This window comes from Microtus ochrogaster, linkage group LG5, assembly GCF_000317375.1.
Source record: "Microtus ochrogaster isolate Prairie Vole_2 linkage group LG5, MicOch1.0, whole genome shotgun sequence".
Taxonomy (NCBI): Eukaryota; Metazoa; Chordata; class Mammalia; order Rodentia; family Cricetidae; genus Microtus; species Microtus ochrogaster.
Genome location: NC_022031.1, coordinates 31,350,222 through 31,373,093, shown reverse-complemented (window position 1 = coordinate 31,373,093; position 22,872 = coordinate 31,350,222). Strand labels below are relative to the sequence as shown.

Sequence of the window (22,872 nt, the reverse complement as noted above, 5' to 3'; positions counted from 1 at the left end):
CTTGAACTCACAGAGATCCGCCTGCCTCTGCCTCCCGAGTGCTGGGATTAAAGGCGTGTGCCACCACCACCCTGCTAAAGTTGTTATTATTCTTTAACAAATTTTTGCTATTAAGCACAATAGCAAATTAAGTCACAAAAAGCAAAAATATTAAACACTTTAATTTTAAAAACTAGCATTAATATGCATCATTAATCAAGTACCTTTCTTTACTTAAGATTCACTACATTACACAACACCCCTTTTTGAATATTTATATTCTCTTAAAAGATATTTATATTCTATTAAAAGACTAATATTTAATCTTCGAGTATGGACTTTTGCAATCAATCATATGCCCTTGCCTCCATCGTTTACAAAGGTGCATCTGTACTTTACCTTTGACAGACAAAACAAACTTCAATGGCATGCCCTGAAAATTTTACCCCTTTGCTATCATTATCCTATTTACTTCATCTTTATTATTTTCCTCAATTAAACTTTTCCTATTTTATTGTATTTGCTTTGATAAGAAGCTTTTTAATTTGTAAAAAAAAAAACCAAGGTTTTGAGAATACAATAAATATTCACACTAAACATTATTACAGTAGAGTCAACAGTAAAAATAGACAGTAAATAAAAAAATGAATATAGGTCAATAATGAAAAACTTCCCCTAAAGTATAAACAAATGCCCTTCAAAAGAAAAACCCCACTGATTCAGTACCTGTGGTTTTAAAATCAATGATCTCATATGCAAAATTTGATTGCTGAGATTATTTATTTTATATTGAAACTTTAAAATTTGAAAAAAGCTTTCTCAACAGTAAATAATGTATGAAAATGAGATATATATGTAATATGTGGACTATTTTACTTTCTTTTTCATAGTAAAGTAAACTAGCCTATAAACAGTCAAGTCTTATGTGAAATATGATTTCACGCAAATCGGACAGGGGGTGGGGTGAAACTTTATGAAGGTAGTCAGGAATGGTAATATAGGCTAATAATCCCAAGACTTGGGAAACAATAAGATCTTGAGTTCAAGACTAGCTGGGGCTGTACAAGGCAAGAACAGATTTCAAAAACTAAACAAAGTCCTTATTCGGGCCTGGAGTGCACACTTACCCTTCTCCTCCCATTCTTGTTATCTTAAGTCGAAAATCCACTGAGTTCAGACTAGGAGGTTTCCATTTCAAAATATCATCGCATCGCCCAGGCTTGTATTTCTAAAGTAAAAACAATAATCAGGAAAAAGGTAAAATTTAGGGTTCAATTCATTAAGCACACATGATTTTTATTAAGTAACATTTCTATTTTTATTTACATTTTTTGTTAATGATTTATTTATTAATTATATATGCAGCATCTACCTTCATGTATCCCTGCAGGCCAGAAGAGGGCACCAGATCTCATTACAAATGGATGTGAGCCACCATGTGGTTGCTGGGAATTGGACTCAGGACCTCTGAAAGAATAGTCAGTGCTCTTAACCTTTGAGCCACCTCTCAGCCCCTATTTACATTTTTTTAATTACATTTATTATTTGCTTGTTTATGTGTATGCGGGTGGGTGTGTACATACAAAGACTCATGCATGATGGTCAGGCATAAACTTGTGAGATGTTAGGGCTCAAGAAACTCCTTTTCCCAAGGTCCAGCATTTAGATAAAAGTCAGCATTCCCTCAGAGATTTAAAAAGATAGTTTTTATTGCTAAAAGGTCTGAGGTGCCTGTTAAACATATCAAAGCAGATACTCTCAGCATCAACAATACCTGTTAGAGTTATCTTGGCTAGCAAACCCCACCCTCTAACCTCAACCTCTCAGCCTGAGTGGTGTGGGACAATGGTCTGTATTGTCAATTATATTTTAAATAAATGCTGATTGGCCAGTTGCCAGGCAGGAAGTATAGGCAGGACAACCAGGTAGGGCAACAAGAACAGAATTCTGGGAAGAAGATTCTGCTTTCTGCAGTTGTGACCCAGCCACAGAACAAGCAAGATGTGACTGCCGCACGGATAAAGGTACCGAGCCATGTGGCTAACATAGACAAGAATAATGAGCTAATATAAGTTTTAAGAGTTAACAAGAAGCCTGAGCTAATGGGCCAGTCAGTTTATAATTAATGTAGACCTCTGTGTGATTTCTTTGGGACTTAACGATTGCAGGAACTGGGCAGGACGGAAACTCAGTCAACACCTGAGCTTCACTCCTCTTCCCTACCCAAGCATGTTGACTATGCGGGTTCTTGGCCTCTTGGTTTCCTGGCTCACTAGTGGCCTCTTAGTTTCCCTTTCTCCTCTCTCTTCTTCCTCTCTCACTCCCACTCCTCCTCCACCTCTATGGCCCCATTAAGTCTGGACTCTTCCAGAAGTCTCTGGCTGAATTCTGCCCAATACCTGTAATATTCGTACAATAAACCTCCTATATCACCATACCTCAATTTTTGTTCACCTGGTGCCGAAACCTCAGAATTGGCATATATGATTTCCCTTCAAGGGCCTCAACCACTCCACAGGAAGCTGCTGATTTGACTCTCCTAAGGTATGTACGAATCATTGTTTATGCTGGTTTCTGCTACCCATCAAATTCAACTCCAAATTCTACAGTCTTCATCTGCTTCTTCCCTCAACCTGCTCAAAGCATTTGCCTCTCATCTACTTACTACAGCCTGCTACACCTTCCTGGGGCATTTCTTTATGCCCTCCATGTGAACACATCTTTTTTTTTAAAGACACTTACCCGTCTCCTTCTATCAGAACCCTCCCTTTTCCCAGAAGATTCTCCTGGTCCCCATAAGAACTGCCTTCTCCATCTCTTCAGCTGCTTTATCCTCTCTTCCTCTGCTGAGTAAGTGTCACCCTGGAGCTGCCTATTACTTCTACTAATACTACAAAAGTCACATTGTTGTGGCAGAAAGCTCCTCTCACTATACTGATCCCCCTGACACCTGGAAAAGGACGCTTCTCCCCTATGATTTGGAGAGATCGAGGGTAGGCGATGGGATATGCAAGCCAGGGTGACTCTATAACAGTTTTGGTGATATTGAGATATCTAGTGGCCAGTGTGTTCTAATTGATGTGCTAAACAGCACCTTAGGCAAAGGTTAATGGAGCAGCCATATGCCCCTTTTGTCAAAGATAAGGAAAACAATTCATTTTAGCAATAGGAACTATCTGCTTATCCTGAGGGAATGAATGTTTGCTTTTGTCTAAATACCAGACTTCTGAATGACAAATTTCTTGAAACCTAACATTCCAAGCTTTTTGTTGATGATAAAGGGGTGATAAAATCATACAGGATAGTATTATAATTTCAGCTGCTGAACAGGATTGCTTTGGCCTTAGGCTGCAAGATTCAGGAAGTCTGTGAGACTTTCCCATGGAAGAGAAACCTGTGAAAACTGACCTGCTCCGGCAGAGCAGGGCAGTCAACCCAACAGTGTCCACAGTATAGGCAGAGCCCTGGACTCTTCACCAAAGTGTCCAAATAATTTACTCCTAATTGTTTTGGCTATACACCTTATTTCTTGACAGGGTTTCTCAGTGCTTCTGGGTTAGCTGAATTGACTGGATATCAAATTCAAGGATATCCCCTTATTTTTATCTTCCTAGTGCTAGGACAAGCATCTGCCACAACATCAAGTCAGTTATTGGTTTGTGGGTTCGGAAGAAACTGAACTCTAATCTTCAAGTATTTACAGCAAGTACTTTATTGAATCACCTCTCGATCCTAATGTTGTTGCTCTTGTTTTGAGAACTATCATAAGGTCAATATGGCCTCAAAATTCACTATGTAGTTGCAATGACCTTGAACTCCAGAACCTGCTCCCATCATGAGCCTTTTTCCTTCTCTGCCCCCCCTCCACCCAACATTCTTTTTTTTCTTTTCTTTTCTTTTCTTTTTGGAGGCATCAGGGATAGGAGTGAGACAAGACTGGTATGGAACTCGTTCTGCAGTAAAATTTGGTCTTGAATTGACAATAATACTCTTAGTCCAACTTCCTGAGTGCTGGGATAACAGGATGCACCAACATGCTCACTTTCTTTGTATTATATTAACAATTTATCTTTCTTCCTTTCCTTTCATTTTTCCCTCTTTACTAATTGTTTAGAATACTGAAAATGTTTAAACATGGGGCCTCTTGGATACTAAATCCAAAAATGACCTACCTCTCATAACTCTGTTTATTTTTCATTTTGAGATAAAAATCCTACTATATTGACCAAACTGGTCTTGGCTTTGGTGTCTTAGGTTCCAGAGCACCCAAAATTACAGGCCTGTAGCATCTGGTCTGCCCTTAACAATTCATTTTACTGCAGGGCTGTAGAGACAGCTCAGTGGTTAGAAGCACTGCCTGCTGCTCTTCCAGAGGTCCTGAGTTCAATTCCAAGCAACCATATGCTCACAACCATCTGTAATGAGATCTGGTGCCCTCTTCTGGCCTGCAGGCAGACATGCAAACACTGCATCCATAATAAATAAATCAAAAAAATTATTTTGCTGCCTTTCTCGCTCCCCGGCCATCTTGGCGGCTGGTCTTGGTTGGGGGCCGTCCCGCACCTAAGGCAGAAAGATGGTGGCAGCAAAGAAGACGAAAAAGTCTCTGGAGTCGATCAACTCTCGGCTCCAGCTTGTTATGAAAAGTGGGAAGTACGTGCTGGGATACAAACAGACTCTGAAGATGATCAGACAGGGCAAAGCGAAATTGGTGATCCTTGCCAACAACTGCCCCGCCTTGAGGAAATCTGAAATAGAATACTATGCCATGTTGGCTAAAACTGGTGTCCATCACTACAGTGGCAATAACATTGAGTTGGGCACAGCGTGTGGAAAATACTACAGAGTATGCACACTGGCCATCATTGACCCAGGTGATTCTGACATTATTAGAAGCATGCCAGAACAGACTGGTGAAAAGTGAAAAGTTTTCCTTTAATAAAACTTTACCAGAGCTCCTTTTAAAAAAAAAAAAAAATTATTTTGCTGAGCAAACTTTTTTGTTTTAATTAAGTCAAAATTAACCACTTTTAGGGTTGGAGAGATGTCTCAGTCACTAAAGGCTAGGCTCACAAGCAAAAATATTTTTAAAAGCCACTTTAAAATTATGTAATTTGTGGAGTTTATCCCTGTTTAAGAAATATTTTCTTATGCATAGCTTCTTAGTTTTTTAAATTTATCTTATCATAAGAAATTCAACTGTAAGATGGATTTTTAAAAATTTGTTTTAAACTCACTCGTTTGTTGTGTGTGTATGTAGGGCATGTGTGTGGAGGTCAAAGGGCAACCCATGGGAGCTGGTCCTTCCTTTTACCATGTGTGTTCCAGGAATCAAACTCTGGTCATCAAGCTTGTAGGCAGAGTGGTCTTACCTGCTGAGCTGTTTTGTCAGTCTAGCATATTTAATTTTTTATACTGTGTGGAGTTATATGGAGGTTTATTATTACATTGTTGACTGAAATATCTATCTTCTAAAAGCTTCATACTTTCTCACTTTATTGACATATCTGCCTATATTCTGTTTACTCAACATTTATCAAGTATTTATAAAATGTAGTTCCTGCTAAGTATAGCGGCTCAGACCTATAATCCCAGCAACTGTGAGGCTGAGGCAAGAGAACTGCATACCCTACCCACTGCAAAGTGGCTTCTACTGTCAAGATACCAGATTTCAACACCAAAAAAAAAAAAAAAAATTATAGTTTGACAAAAATATGGTAATCTTAAAAAAAATATTTTCTTGATCTAAAAATCACTAGAATTTTCTGCCACATATTCTTAAAGAAGTTTCAGTTTTAATTATTTTGGGTAGATGATACATTTCTTATTCTTTTGTAGCTACGGAGAGATGTAAAGGAAAACTAGGCGACCAGGGGAGAAACAAAGGGTAAAGGCCCTTGCCTCTCCAGACCATACAGAGGAAGGAGAGAACTAAACCCACAAGGCTGTCCTCTGACTTCTGTGCATACGTGCCACTCCTATCACATACTATGTATATATAATAATCATAAACATCTTTCAAAAAAGGAAAACTATGGGCGGTGGTGGCGCACGCCTTTAATCCCAGCACTCGGGAGGCAGAGGCAGGCGGATCTCTGTGAGTTCGAGACCAGCCTGGTCTACAAGAGCTAGTTCCAGGACAGGCTCCAAAGCCACAGAGAAACCCTGTCTCGAAAAACCAAAAAAAAAAAAAAAAAAAAAAGGAAAACTAGATTTACTGCTTGACAGATAAGTACGCTATTAGTCCAATAACATGTGAGAGATTGCACCTGCTAAAGCACCTTTTCCAAAAGAATAGCTGTCTCAGATATATTTCTGCCCTCCTTCATCTGCTGCACTGCCAAACACACCTTCTATCCTACTAACAATCAGACTCTAGTTCAGAAGCACTGCATCTCTACTTATTAGGTCTCCTTGAATGAATCTCAGCAATGCTATAGTTTTCAGTGGACAATTTTTGTTAATTCCTGATACTCTAGTAAAATGTCTAACACAAAGAAATTCAGTTTTGCTTCTATATATCACCAGTAAATTTCTAGATTCCAGAGCTAAAAGAAAACACACTAAAAATACAGCTCAGAATGCATGAAGGCCTGGCTCCCATTACCAACACTGCAACAGCCTGCAACTAGAATAACTCAGAATCAACGTACTCTCAATCAACGGTCTTTTTTTGCAGAAATAGAAAAGCCCACCTTAAATATCATATGACACTAAAGGCGACCCCAACGAACCAAAATAATATTGGTGTTAGAAGACATATTTTCAAAAAAATAAAATAAGTCTAGGTCTCGTACATCTTAAACTAGCCTCAATTTTACTATGTTGCCAAGAATGACACTGAATTTCTAAACTTCTGATCCTCTTGGTTCCACCTCCCAAGTACTGGGATCACAGGCATATCACCAAACCCATTTCATTTAGTACTGGGGATCAAACCCAGGGTTTCATGCATGCTAGGCAAAAGCTCTACCAACTAGGCTACCTGAAGCTAATCCATTTTAAAAATTTACTGCAAGGCTACAAATCAAACAATATGTTACTTTACATAAAGATAAACATACAGGTAAATGGAATAGAATTAAGAGTACAAAAATAAGCTCTATGTGTATAATTAACTGACATTTCACAAGGGCATGAAGTTCATTCAATGGAGAAAGATATTCTCCTCTTCAAGAAATAGTGCTGGGCTACTGAGATGATTCAACAGACAAAGGCGTTTTCTGAACAAGCTTTCTGACCTTTGTTCAAATCCCTGGACCCACAATCCCACAATGTTGTCCTCTTACCTCCACATCCTTCTCCACCTCCCCATCCCACCTCAAACACACACATCAAATATACACACAATAATAAATAAATGTTTTAAATAAACAGAAAGGATGCTGCTAACCTTGACTCAGAAAAACAAATATCATATTTCTTTCATATGCAGACTCTAGATTTAAGTGCAAATATATGAACTATATGTGTGTGTGTGTGTGTGTGTGTGTGTGTGTGTGTGTGTGTGTGTGTGTGTGTACACATATATGGGTGGGTCTATGTGAAGAAAGGAATAGGTCCAAAACTTGAAGGTGAAGAAATAGAAAATAAGAGAGTAATAAGAGGGAAAAAACGCCTCATGCTCTTATATATGAATTCTAGACTTGATTTCATACACAAACACATATGATATAAAAGCAGAAGACTATTTGGAAGGAGGAAAAGGCACAGTTGTGGAAGGAAGGTGTCTTAGTTACATTTCTATTATTGTGATAAAATGCACACACAAAGTAACTGATAAAAAGACAGGTTTGAGTGAACTTTCAGTTCCATAGGGTTTGAGTCCAAGAAGGACCAATGGCATGGCAGCAGAAACAGTTGGGAGCTCATATCTCAAAGGGCAAGCAGAAGACAAAAAGTACTCTAGGAATGATACAAGTCTGTGGAAACCTCAAGGCCCAACCCCTGTAACACACCTCCTACAGCAAAAGGCTATGCCTCCTAATGCTTGCCAAACAGTTCCATCAACTGGGGAAGAACATATGAGGCCCATTCTCAAACTACCACATGAAGTTAACAGGAAAGGTGCGAACAGAGATAGGTACTATGACATACATGTGTGATAATATCCTAATACAAGCCTATTTGTATACTAAATAAAAAGAATTAAAGAGGCCAGAGAGATGTCTCAGTGGTTAAGAGTACTTGTACCAGTTGGGTTCCCAATGCTCACATGGTGATTCACAACCATCCATAAGGATGCACAAAATACATATCAAACAGGCAGGCAAAACACTCATGCACATAAACTAAGTAAAATTTAAAATTAACGGAGAAAGGTATTACACTAAATTCTTCTTTTATTTTTTCATTTTTATGCTAATATCAGAAAGTGACCATTAATGTGATGTGGGATTCCCCTCTATATGCTGTGAATACCAATGGTGAATAAGGAAACTGCTTTGGACCTACAGCAAGGCAGAACTTAGCTAGGTGGGGGGGGGGGGGGGACTAAACTGAATAATGGAAGAAAGAAGGCAGAGTCAGGGAGAAGCCATGTAAGCTTGCCAGAGACAGGCGCAGAAACTTTGGTGGTAAGCCACAACCTCGTGGTGATGCACATATTAATGGAGATGGGTTAAATTAAGATCTAAGAGTTAGCAAATAAGAAGCTAGAGCTAATGGGCCAAGCAGTGATTTAAATAAGATGGTTCTGTGTGGTTACTTCGGGTCTGAGCTGCCGGGCGGCTGGGAAACAAACAAACAGCCTCCAACACCATTGATGTTCACATGAAGCATCAAAATTAAAAGCTGAGAGTGGGAGGCATTTCTATAACAGCAGAATTTGAAAGTAGAGTTACTAGAATCAGGAGTTCAAGGCCAGACTGCCCAGAGACCTAGTCATAAAACAAAACAAAACAAAAATAAAAACAAAAACAAAAAACAAGGAGCAATTCGTTCTTTTAACTATTTTTCTCACATACTGAGTATATAAAACAGATCTGGGTATGTAAAAAAAAAAGATGTTTCAATCAAGTAAATTAAAGGATATACAAGAGGAAAAAGTAATACTGAGACAATAAGATTTCCACAAACAAAACAATGAGGATTCCCTACCATACATCATAGTCAGAAACCAAATCAAGAATCTAAATATTGAAATTCGTGTGGAGAATACTCAAAGAGCTAAAAATAAACCTACCATAAGACCAAGTATATTCCCAAAGGTCTCTGTATCACACTCCAGCTACTCGCTGAACCATGTTCATTGCTTCTCTACTCCTAATAGGTAGGAAATGGGAACAACCTCAATGTTCTACGACTGACAAATAGGTAATAAAAATGTGGTATATGTACACCATGCAATACTGCTATTCCACTGTAAGAAAACTGAAATCATGAACTTTGCAGGGTCATGAATGGAAATAGAAAACACCGTACTGAGTGAGACGATACAGATCCAGAAAGACATCAAATGTTCTCTCCTATTGGAGGCTCTTAGCTCCAAACCTGAAGAGAGGTGACTAGAAACAAAGCTCCTCAGACTTGCTCTGCATAGTTTCCTTACTGCTCAAACTGGAAAATGTTTCCAATTATCAACTCATCTCTGAAAAGACTATAATAAAATTTAATTATTGATGACAGAAGTTACAAAATAATCCCACACTAGTTCAAAATTACATATAATAAAGGGTTATTTATTCAGGGAAGGCTCACAGATCACTGTCCTAGATCACAGTCCTCTGCATGAATGGGGAACAGGAACCAAAAAAGCAGCCAGGAGCAAAAACCGGAAGCAAGAGAGCGAGCACACACTTTACAACTGCATTTATAATATAAGAGCTCCACACCCAAGTGGGCTGGTATCTTAAAGGCTATCGGCCCCAAAGGAGCTCCCACAGCAACTTACATTTGCTAATTAAGGATATGTGATAGAAATCTCAGAAAGTGAGTCATGACGTAAACAAAGAGAGTAAAGAAGAAAGAAGTATCTGCAAAAAAGAATGAGTTGTAATGTCGACAGCAAGTCCCTATGTCTCACAATGCCTATGCCTAGCCCTCTTGAATCCATCCACAGCTCTGGGCAAGGGAATTCATACTCAGAGACAAATCATCATTTATTCATGTTTGTTTGTGTGTATTTATGATAAATGTTATAAAAAGAGGCAAATAAATAAATTCTTTTTTCACAGTCTCCAAAGTAAAAGGGCCAAGATATTATATAAAAAATGTTAAGGTTTTTGAAAGTAAATATATATGACTTACCACATTTGAAATATAAACTTTTGCTTAAGTATACAAGTATATACATACTCTAATACATAATAAGGAGTGATGAATTCACCAGCATACATTCATATTAAAATCATTATCAAAGTTCTAGCTAACTGATAAATATGATACCTATAAATAAACCTGATTTTAACAAGTGAACTGTTTAAAGGAGAAAAACAAGAGAAATACTTGTGTTTGGACACAGCCCAATATAATCTGAGATGTCCACAGTCTTTAAAGAAGCAACAATGCAATCAACATAAATATTAAAAATATCAGACTATGAGAGGGAAATGTAAAACATAGCCAAACCTCTGTTCAAAGTGCACTTTAGTGTGGCTATAAAGAAAATACATGAACTAGACAGAGGGAAACTGACAGGTATGTGTAAGGCGGCAGTTTTCAACTAGATGGTGTCCCTGAAGAGGCTGAAAATGATGGAAAGACTGGCATAAGGAAGGTATATTACTGCCATCTAGGGGCACAGCCAGAAACACCACTATATACACTGCCCAGAACAGGCCAAAGGAAGAAACCACAAGTCAGTGACAAGCAACTGCACAAAAAGTAATGCTTAATTCCTCTTTGACTTTACTAACTTAATAATATTAAGGAAGTTTAAAGTTTTACTTTCCTAAAAACAGGGTGTCTAGACCAAAGTTGTATGTTCTTCTTCAAACTCTAGTAGCCATGTTCGGAAAATACTGTATCTCAAGCTTCCCACATGATGGCTTCTCAACCTACCATCTTACCATTTGCTGCAATTCCACTCTTTAAATAAATATGGTCTTCACATATCTAGCCTCACACCTTTTTGTTTTGTTTCTTTTTGAAACTGGTTCTCACTGTAAGTCACTTCTAGAAGACTCCAAATCTACCCACAAAAATTATTCCCAAATCTTCATTTCTTAATTACTCTCAAGGAAACCTAGGTATTTCTTTATGAATATGAGTACATCAAGCACAAATCCAACACCCCTTGGGTCCAGAAAGTTTTAAATCTAAAATGAAATCACTCATTTTTTTAAACAAAAAGCTACCCTTTCCATCTTGAACAGGAACTCCTACCTAGTCAGGTTCACTTTCTATATAGATGACGCGACTCTGTCACTCTGCACTCATCACTAACCCCAGGATTTCCCTCACTACTGTGATATCCCAGCTGCTACCCTATAGCCAACAAACCCTGTCAAATCTAACTATTCTCACTCCAGCTGATTGGCTAGCTGATTGAATAGGATTCAAGCTTCTGAAACTAACAGCCATGCCCCCAATCTAGCCTCCTTTGTCTCCTCTAGTTTGCATCTTTTTCTGCAGTCTTTACATGGAGTAATAAAGACAGTAATAATTTCTAATAACTATCATTTACTGTGCATTTTCCTGACCAACCATGTGTGCTGAGTGCCATCAAATCACATGATTCTTAGAATAATCTATAAATAGGTTAATTCATCATAATCTCCTGTCTTCATGGGTCACCAAAAACAGAAAATAAGCAATGTGTCTAGACAGAGTAAATATTCAAATATAGATATATTATTCCACATAAAAATGCACACTAACTACTATAATAAACTGGGCCAATGGAAAAACAGGGATTCACATAACACTAACACACACACACACACACACACACACACACACACACACACCTCAAAGTGATTAAACCTCCAACTGTAAAACCAGGAAAAACCTTAGGGGAAAATATCAAGAGATCTTTAAAATAATTTTCTAGATACAGAACTAAAAGCACAAGCAACAAACATTAACAGGAAAAGTACCACTCCATTACAATAAGAAAAATTTGGACATTAAAGGAAACACAATATAGGGTTAACTACAGGGGAAGGGGGTTAAATATTTGAAAGCTATATGTCTAAAAAGGAATTTCATATACAAAAATATATGGTCACATAACTCAAAAATGAAATATAAATGATCCAATTAAAATAGGAACTAAGAACCTGAACAAGGAAGAAACAGATGTTAACAGACGTGTGTAAGAAGATGTCTACCTACTCAGCCATCTCCAGAGACTGGAAACCAAACCTCAATAGGAACTCACCTCACATCTACTCAGATGAATAGTAGCAAACAGACCAAAAGGAGCAAATGTTCTTGTGAAACGGGACAAAAAAGAAAGCATTGAACACCTGCTGAAAACTGGTACAGCACTATGGAAAATAGTGTAGAAATTCCACAATGAAACTACTAAATGAGCCAACAATTCCATTTCTGAGCACATCCAAAGGTACCGAAAGAAGGATCACTGAGAGGAACCTATGCTTCCACACTCTCTGCAGCACTGCTCACAATACCCAAGTATGGTAACAGTTAAATTCTTTAATAGATGCATGAATTTTTAAAACATAACAAATAAAGGAATTAAAATTACAATGGAATATTATTCAGCATTTAAAAAGAAAAATATCCCGCCATTCTCCACTTTACAAGTAGAGCTAGAAGACATTCTGCAAACTAACATACACAAAGAGAAAGCAAATGGGATCTCCCAAGTGCAATCAAAACTAAGCACTCATGAAAGTAGAAAGAAAGATGGTGTTACCAGGAACTGTAATCCCGAGAAAGGTATGAAATTGACCAACGGCACAAAATTGGTAAATTTAGAAATGATTGATGTTGATTATATGGAATGGGCTGATCACTTTATAAATGATTATCAAAACACCAAGGTGTAAACCTTTAAAAACATATAATTTAGGGGATGAAGAGATGGTTATGAGTGCTGCTGCTCTTGTAGAAGACCCAGTTTCAGTTCCCAACACCCACATGCTGGCTCACAGCCACCTCTAACTCCAGTTCCAGAGCATCTAACACTATCTCCTGGCCTCCTCAGGCACCATGCACAAAAAAAGTGGGCAAAACACCCATATTCACGAAATAAAAATACATCTTTTCCGTAATGCACAATTTGTGTAAGTAAAAATGTCACAAAATAAGGAATTTTAAATATATCTTCTAAAGGTCTATATGTTTACAAATGTATAAAGTGTAAGAATGACCAGAACAGAGTCCCCAAGGCTGCTCGGACTGCTCTGGAGTTCTGCAGCATCCCCCAGCACCAGGACAGCTCAGGGACTTAGCAAGCACATGACCATGTGTTCAATCCCTAGTACCAGAGGGAAAGAAGAAAGATTCATGCATCAACAAAATATTTATATTTAATTAGCTCCTAAATTGTTGTTGCAAGCATGAGTGACAGGCACCCTCTTTTCATTAGAATTCTATATGATCCTATGAATGCTAAAAACCTTATCATTAGCATTATATGTTAGAATAGAAGTTTCTGGATAAATACTAAAATGCAAAGCATAAAATGATACCAGCTTTGAAAGCTGAGTGGAAATAAGAATACATTAATGTACTAATACTTGCTCAGATTTGAATAAAGAAACAATGAAAACATAGGTAAAAGCTTGACTAGAGGTGAGGGCATAAAGAAAGGTACATACCTTTAATTCCAGGACCAAGAAGCAGAGGCAAGCAGATCTCAGCAAGCTTGAAGCTAGTCTAGGTTACACAATGAGATTCTGCCTAAAAATTTAAAATAATAAAAACTAAAAGAGAGGAAAAGCCTGTTCTATATATCACTTTTAGATTCACTGTTACACTTCTGTGAATATATTATCTAGTGAAAAGTTGAAACTAAGTATACCACCATAAATTCTTTAAAAAAAAATCTACCATTATGTTTCAACATTTAACAATAAAGTACCAATAATAATAATAATAATAATAATAATAATAATAATAATAATAATAATAAAACTATCCTATTCCTTGGGTGTTTAGCTGTCATCTATATGAGAACTGACTTTCTATGATCTGTATTTTCACCCTCAAAGGCATCACTGATCCTTTCATTTTCTAAAGAAATTATATTTACTTTCCCTTTCTCAGCCTCCAACATGTCATCATGACCAATTGTTTTAACCATACAGTTGTACAGAAGAATATATATCTAAATCCAGCTAAGACTGGCTAAAAGTTAATCATCTGTAACTGTTTATTTTGTCATCAAAATCCACTAGAAGGCATATATTTATGACTTATGAAACCTAAAATTGGTGTTTTCCTTTTTCTTCCTTCTACTAAGCAGTTAAGAATTACTACACTCTGAAAACTGAACAAGAAAAAATATTTTAAATGAACAAGGTGTATTTTCTTTCTTAACATTTTACTATTACAATTCCTCAGAAGTGATTATATTTCTCAATTGAAAAAATAGCACAGTTCCAGGGTGGGGGTGGGGAGATGACACTTTTCCAGTCTGCCAGGAAACAGAGCCCTTCTTCAGCTGAAGACCTATCAAAATATGCAAGCAAATGTCATGGAAACAGAAGCTCTCACCATGGCAACACCGCCCTGCTAAAGAGAAGAACCACTGTAACTCGTCATGTACTTCAAGACAAGGCATTTAGACTAATAACCAGTTTTCATTTTACAATCTATCTATAACAGTCATTAGACCTAGCAGTAGTAAAAATTTCATTAAAATATTAATATTTTGCAAGAATAAAATATTAAAACTAAATTTGACTCTAAATTTACATGCAAACTGATTAATGCCAGAGACCTAAAATTAAGCTGCCCAACTTTGGGAAGAACACATCATAAAATAATTGTATCACTACTAAAGTAAACACTCTAGTCTCCACATAGAAGCAGTTAAGTGTTTTACTAACTGCCGTGTCTCTTCTACACAAGTAGTTTTTCTAAAAGTAAACAAAAGTACTTGTAAGATTTCTATCCTTACATCAACTATACAATCTACTCTATTTTTAATTAGCTACATAAAAATTCTTGTCTAGAAATATTATTTCCACAAGATTAAAGTAAACCAAGCTAGGCTTGGTGGTACATGCCTTTAATCCCAGCACTGAGAAACAGAAGCAGAGGCGGAAGGAGCCCTATGAGTTCAAGGCCATCCTGGCCTGGTCTACAGAGGAATATCCAGGTTAGCCAAGGCTATGTACTTGGATGGATGGATGGATGGATGGATGGATGGATGGATGGATGGATGGATGGATGGATGGATGGTAAAAAAACTGAAAACAGTTTTTAAAAGATCAAATATTAATCAACTTAATTATTATCAAACTTAAAAGAACAGCATATTACATAAATTACCATTAAAATAGTCTTACAAAATCTGGTAAATAAAAAAGATTTAATGTTAACATCAGCTTTGTAAATTAAATGATCTGATAGCTATCAAGTAAAAGACTTACTACTTACGTTAAAATGTCGTTACTTTTTATGAATAGTCATTCTTCAGTAACAAACCACAAAATAATGAGTGATTCATAATAACAATTATGTACAGAACTAAAGCTGTTTAATATTAGCAGTCTAGTAAGAACTGATTTATGACACAGACTGATAACAGCACAGGGGTTCAATTTGAAAATGGATTTTTATAACAATTTCAGTTTAAAGGCCTGAACTTTAAACCCTAGGTGGAAAAATATTGAAAAAAAAATAGTCATTTTCTTTTAGAGAAAATACAAATTCTTCTCAAAATATTCAAATGTATTCAAATGTTTTCTCAAGTATAATTGGCATTTCAAATTTTAAGCTTTATTTTTAATATTATGTGTATAAGGGGAGGAAGAATATAAGTGTGGGTGCCTATGGAGTCATGTTCCTGAATAGCTGGAGTCACAGTTAGCTCTGAGTTGCCTGACATGGATGCTGGGAACTGCTCTCAGATCCTCTTTAGGAGCAGTATGTACTCTTAATCACTGAGACACTCTCCAGCCTGACATCTTAAATGTTCGAAACGGTATTTAAAATTGTTTCTGTCCTCTGTAATTCCTAAAGTAAAACCCTAATCCAACATCACGGCACCTGAAGGCATTAGAAAATGGGACCTTAGGAGAGAGGAGGTCAAGACTCCCCAAAACTGTCCTCTGGCCTCCAATGCACACTGACTTGTCTTGCCTGAACCCCCACACACACTGAAAAAAAGATAAAGCCTTTCAGATAATTAGACAATGCCATTAGCACTCTTTGTGAATGAACCCAGGTCCTCCTCACACCTCAAGGAGTATTGTGAGAAGATAGCCCTCTGTGGACTAAGACAGGGGCCCTCCTCACCCCACACCAGTCAGTCAGTATATTAATCGTGACCTTAGGCTATAAACAAAAATTTCTGCATTTTAAAGGCAATTCAGTTTGTTGGATTTTATCGCAACACCCAAACCAAGACACGCTGTTGGTTTATAATACAAGACATCTTTAAATTAAAAAAAAAAATCTTGAATCAATAGCAAAACACATGGAGAAACAAAAAGGTAATTAAAAGAGAGCAAAGAAAGCAAACCTGGGAGGCTAAGGCAGGAGGATCACAAGTCCAAAGCTTGTCTGAGTTATAGAGAGACTTCTGCTAGACAGGCAACTCAGTGAAATCTGTCTCAAAATAAAGAGTAAAAGGAAAGTAAGAATACAGCTTGTGTAGGAAAGTACCCACCTTCTGTCTCTGAGAGCCCCACTCCTCCCAAAAGACTGGCGCTATATATATTTCAGTGGTAGAGTAATGCTTACTCCATGTGAGGACCCAGAAAAGAAAAAATAAGCTGGCTCTGGTGTAAGGATGATCGGAAAGCACTAGCAATTAGGAAAATTGATTGCTGTGAATATAAAGACTGAAGGGAGAGACAAGAACAAATATATCAAGACCAGATAGAACATTCCTGTGGTTCTACAAACAAAAGACAATTAACACAAAAAGAACTGCAGCTGTGACAGTGGTGACAGACAAAGAATAATTTAAAAAACAGTTGGAAGGTAAAACAAGACTTGTGATGGTAAGAAAAGAGTCAAAGATGACATCTATATTTCTGGTTAAGTTACTGATACACAAAAAGACCAGTTTGTATGTTTGGCCATTAGCATCTGATTGCATCGAGACACTAATCAGAAAGTAATGTCTGAGAAGACACATAACTAAATCTAGAGTTCAATGGACGTAACTGGCTAATGGAAGGGAACTAAACCCATGAGTGTAGATGCAATTGCTAAACAGAAAGAACAAAGGGCCTCACAACAACAAGCCTCAAGATGATAAATTTTAATGCTGTAAAGGACGAAGAGCTGAATGAGACACAAGAAATGGCAGAATACTAAGAGAAAGCCAGGAGTTTGTGGTGACACCAATAAATACTAAAAGAAACAGCAGACATATAGATTAACACTAAAGCAAACCCATAGTTCTCCACCTTCCTTATACTGTGACCCTTCAATAAAGTCTGTCATGCTGTTCGGACCCCCAACCATAAAGTTATTTTCGTTGCTACTTCATAACTGTAATTTTGCTACTGTCATTAATCGTAATGTAAATATGTAATATGCAGAATATCTAATATGTGACCCCTGTGAAGGGTCATTTGACCCCATCTTCCAAAGGGGTCTTGACCCACAGGTTGAGAACCATTACACTAAAGGGTGGAGTTAAAAAAACAACTAATTGAAGAGGCATCACTAGCAACCTCTCCAAAGAGCAACCATGAGCTGCACTACACACAGTAAAAAGTCCGAGCTGCTTAGGTACTCGTGGCTTCTTCCTACTGACTCCATGTGGTAAGGCAATTTGCAGACACCTAGAACTTTGAAGGTTTGGGACTAGTTTGGGAACCAGTTGACTAAATAAATAATCCTGAAATTAACTTCTTCAGCTAACTTTCTATAATTTTTCAAAATTTAGCCTACTTTGAATCAGGTCTGTTGTGATGACTAATAACTACTGTGGTTTTATTCAAAATCTAATATCCTCAAATTTCTTTATATAAATGAAGAAATATTCTAAGCTTTTCTTTCTCAATTAAAGTCTGGATTCACCTCTTATAAAAGCAATAAGCAATTCTCTAGATAGCACATAGTCATATTTCTAAAAGTATTGGGCTCCCAAGATGGCTCAGTGAGTAAAAGCACCTGGTGCCAAAACTGATAACTCAGGGCTCCTCACTATGCAAGGAAAACTAAATCCTGCCAATTGTCCTCTGACTTTCACAAGCATACTATGGTATGTGTGCTATACGTACATATGTGTACACACATACATAAGCACAAATAAGTAAAAAAGTTAAAATTTCTCTTCAAAATAGAACATTAAATCAAAAATTAAACATTTTTTTCTAAACTCACTTTTGTGGCCTTGGCCTGATTAGAATGATTATTTAGATTCATTACCAATGCCTTTAATATTTCATCAAAATTCACAGCAGTGTCTTTCTTACAGCAGAACTTACATCTAACCTATTAAGTGACTCAATACAATAATAATTAATGTAACAGAAGAGAAATAATTCCTTACCACATTTTAAGTAACTAGCAACAAACATGCTGTAATCAAGCAATTTTTTTTCTGGATGGATGGATGGATGGATGGATGGATGGATGGATGGATGGATGGATGATAGGTAGGCAAGACAGACAGACAGACACAGACATATATCACACATCAGTAATATTCATCTTTCAACACTCCTTTGCCTTTGGAATGTCTTTGCGGTACCAGGGAAAATACTGCAGGTAAAAACCAAGCTTCGAGTATTCAGTCCCTGCCATCAGAGGAGAACAGCAAGAAGCACGACTATCTATGCAAACACTCAAGAGTAAAGCTCAGTCCAGAAACTCCAGCACAGGACAACAAACCTGGAGTTTGGGAGAATTTACCCTCTTAAGAGTAGAACTACATCCCTTTACCTTTCTTAAATATCCTTCATGATTTCATTTTTAATTATATGTATACTGGTATGGTTGTACGCGGATATATGCCCTCAGAAGCCAAAGGACAGTGCTGGATGTCTGGGAGCTGACGTTTAGACTGTAGTGAGCTCCAGCATAGGTGCTGGGAGTTAACTGCAAGAGCAGTGCTCGCTCTTCACTTCTAAGTCATTTCTCTAACCTTTCCTTTGCCTTTTTACTCTGAAAATACTGACAGGAGGGAAATGCCATCAGACAAGAGACTGGAGGAATGATCTTTAGACAGACAGAAGAAATTCCCAAGAATTGAACCATAGGATCTGACATTTAGGGCATTAACCAACAAAAAACCAAAGGTTAAGATTTGCATGTAACTTAATATTTAAAAAAAAAAAACAACTTATGACACTATTTTACCATAACAGTGAATCCCAACCCCTTTTCAATTACTAAAACTAAATTCATCAAAAAGTTCTAGATGTTTCTGGAAAAAAAAATCAGGAAGATTGGGAATTTTTATATTTAAAAATTCTTGGTCTGATCAAAGCCCTAAACTTCTCATATAGAACTTGATTTTAATATAGTGCCTAACTAAGGTAATTTACAAATCTAACTAAAACAGAATGAGAAATTATACTGAACATTAGGACTAATGTCCAATTATTATGACTAATAATTAGAAATGTCATGGTAAACTATAACAAAGAGAGTGAGGCTAAAATGGGTCCCTAAACATGCCAAGAATTCATGAATTTTATATATATATTTGGCATCATAATACTTACATTAAGGCTCTTTAGATGGAGAAATAAGACTAGCTCATCTAGGTGAGTCCTGCACACCTAATCCTAGGTCAAGAATGCCTCCAACCTTACCAAGTGGCAGTGCTGGTGATATTGTCATAAACAAAAGGACTTAGCCCAGGCACACAGGAAAACTATTACCAGATAAACAAGTCTAAAGGCAGTTTCTTTTTACTAGAAAAGCAGTAGGGTAGTTTTTTGTTTTGTTTTGTTTTAGGGTGTTTGGGTTTTTTTGTTTGTTTCCTTGGTTGGTTGGTTTTTCATTTTTTTAATATTTGGTTTGGCTTTTTCTTTCCTTAAGTTTTTAAAGTAAAGTTAGTTCCCGCCCTCCCCCACCCCCCATCAACCAGAAAACCACCCTTAATTTTTCAGGAACTACTCTTAGTTGTCCCCTAAAGGTCACCTACCTCAAACAAAAGCATCTTATTCTGGTCACTCCTGACAGCCTGTACAACAGTTAGGATCCCCACCCTGTTGACAAGAGGCTGACAAAAAGCTGCTTGCTTTTCTTGCTTGTCTTGCTGCTCCCTGAGAGATGACGTTGGCAGTTTGATCCTCAGTAATTCATATTTCTGACTAGAGCAGCTAGTTCAGTAGGATCTCTATGATGTTGAATTTTATATTTGGTCCTAAAACCTGGAATGGACACTGGACCATCCCCACAAAGGGCCTCGTTCCTCTTAACCGATTTTTTACACCCCCTAGGTGTGGATCACTTAAATTCATCTGCTTCTCTACCTGCTCTAGTCACTCATCTCTATGCACCTACTCATTCAAGTGTCTGAGCTACCTGTTGTGTCCTCTTGGCTCATCAAGTCAACCATAAAATTGCACCCATGTATTCGTCTCTCTACTAATGTCTCATGTAGGAAGGAGGCCCCTCAACTGACCCCTGGGCATGTCTCTCACAGGTCTCTAAATCAGATTAGGAACCACAGATTCTCTGGCCAAGGTACTTACTCCCCCAAGTCTCTCCCATTCTCTTACTCAGCTCCTGGATGCCTCTGTTTGATCTGTCTCTCAGCTACCTCCTGAAGCTTACTCTGTGTCTTAACCGTGGCTAACTACTTGTCTCTCCCGCCTCCCCCTAAGGGCTGCTTTGACTCTGTCTCACTCACTGACTTGCTGGAGCCTGTTACTCTGTCTCTCTCAGGTCCTGGAGCCTACTCTGAGAAAGTCCCACAAGTATATCAGACAACTTCTCTATGCCTTCCTGGGCTCTACAGTGTTGGAGATATTTGAATTCTCACTCTGCCACAGTTCCTGTTTAAAATATTTTCCCCCAAGCCTCTCCCACCTCCTCTTCCCTGCTTGTTCTCACAGCTAGCTCCTGATTCTAACCATAGGCTCTTCTCAATCAGAATTAAACCCCTCACCTACATTCCCTAATCTCTTTCCCACCTCAGACTCAGATTCCATGAATGGCACAGGCTAAGTACAAACTAGATAACCTGTCTCAATGGTCAACAAAAAGGGGGGGAGGGGGTGGGCACACTCAGTTTCCAAATTCTCACAGATTGTAACAACTTCTGCCACCACATAGCAAATGATCCAAAAATCCCCTTATCTCTAAACCTTTCTCTACTCTCCACTCTAATATCTTAAGCCTTCTTTGCTCTCAGCTTCCTCTAGCTCTTCACTGTTCACAAAATCCAGTCTTATTCAAATGTGTTTTGAGTGTAAATAACATTAAAATCTGTCAAATGCTGTTGTACTATACTAAAAAATAATAGCTGGCTTTTAAGATGGGTTATGGCCTACTCGCTCTAAACTTAAGCATGCTTGTTTTAAAGTTTCCTCCAAAGTCAGGCAGGCCACCTGACTCTATAAAATGGAACAGCCCAGGAAAAGACCTGTGTGCTTTAAAACAGCTAAAAATTAAAACTGCTGCCAATGGGGATTATCTCATACTCCTCTTTCTTAGTTGTAACTCCATAAACATGGCCCTCTCTTACATCTCTAAAACTTTTGCTAAAGCATAAATAAAGTTTATCTCAAGATTTCTAAGACCACTGTGCAAACTTTCTGTCTCTCAAGTTCTATACACTCATTGAGTGTGGCTCAGAAAATGAAATCTGTAAAATCTGTAATAAAAAATTTAGATTAAAAGTTGAAATAAAAAGGATAAACAAATCCATATATAGGTAATCTTTCTGTTGTTTTGTTTTTGTTTTATTTTGTTGTTCGAGACAGGGTTTCTCTATGTAATAGCTCTGACTATCCTAGAACTCGCTCTGTAGACCAGACTGGCCTCAAACTCACAGAGATCTACCTGCCTCTACCCCTAAGTACTGGGATTAAAGGTGTGTACCACCACAGCCCAGCTATACAGGCAATCTTTATTTATTACAGCATCCTTGTATATAACTTATATTCAACTCTAGTTTAGGAAATGGAAGCTTTGTTTTGTTCACAAAAAGAACAGAAAATAGTGTGTGCCTGATGGGCTCACCTTGAACTAAATAGTAACTGAGTAGTTTGCTGCCATCTTTGCTCATGAAGTAGCAACCATGTGGCTTGCCACCATCTTTGCTGATGATACCACCAGGATGGAAGCAACCATGAGGCTGGCAGCTATCTTTAGTTAGGTTAAAGAGATGGTACACCATGTGATTTCATCACCATCTTACTTAAGATGACCACATGGCACATACGGAAGCACCCATAAAGCAGCTAGTCCTATTGAGGCCTATGATATCACTGCATCTCCTCTTATAGATTGAGCAAAAGATTGCAGCCCAAGGGGCAACAGGAAAAAAGAGTCTACCACCCCTGTACCATTATCTTACCTACTTAGTAAAAGAGATGCCTAATTGCCCCTATGCCTGTTGGAATGGAATCTTTTACATAAACTGAGAATCATCATCACCTTCTCTGCTGATAAGTTATTAGACTCACCCAGCAAAATATCATTATCTTGTCCTCTGTCATGAGTATCTCCTAACTGAAAGCCCTATCCTCAATCAAAAGATACAATTGGACTAGTTCTGAGATTTACAACAAAGATTCTCAGAGATATGAGCAACCATACTCCCTGGGACTGATCCAACACCAACTTCTTTTTTTTTTTTTTTTATTGAGAAAAGGAAAAAAAAAAACAAGTTTC

General features: G+C 37.6%; 2 protein-coding genes across 2 annotated transcripts in view; one reads left to right on the top strand and one right to left on the bottom strand.

Moving 5' to 3' along the window:
* Rngtt (RNA guanylyltransferase and 5'-phosphatase) overlaps nt 1-22,872 on the bottom strand; it is a 179,473-nt gene that overhangs the window by 84,727 nt on the left and 71,874 nt on the right. Inside the window, exon 13 of the mRNA XM_005362364.3 lies at nt 1,107-1,207. Coding sequence (XP_005362421.1) covers nt 1,107-1,207 — 101 coding nt within the window. The remainder of the gene's footprint in view (nt 1-1,106; nt 1,208-22,872) is intronic.
* On the top strand, nt 4,493-4,957 carry LOC102000085 (60S ribosomal protein L30). The gene has a single exon (XM_005361960.2). It carries the CDS (start codon nt 4,556-4,558, stop codon nt 4,901-4,903), a length of 348 nt encoding a protein of 115 aa, XP_005362017.1. The 5' UTR covers nt 4,493-4,555; the 3' UTR covers nt 4,904-4,957.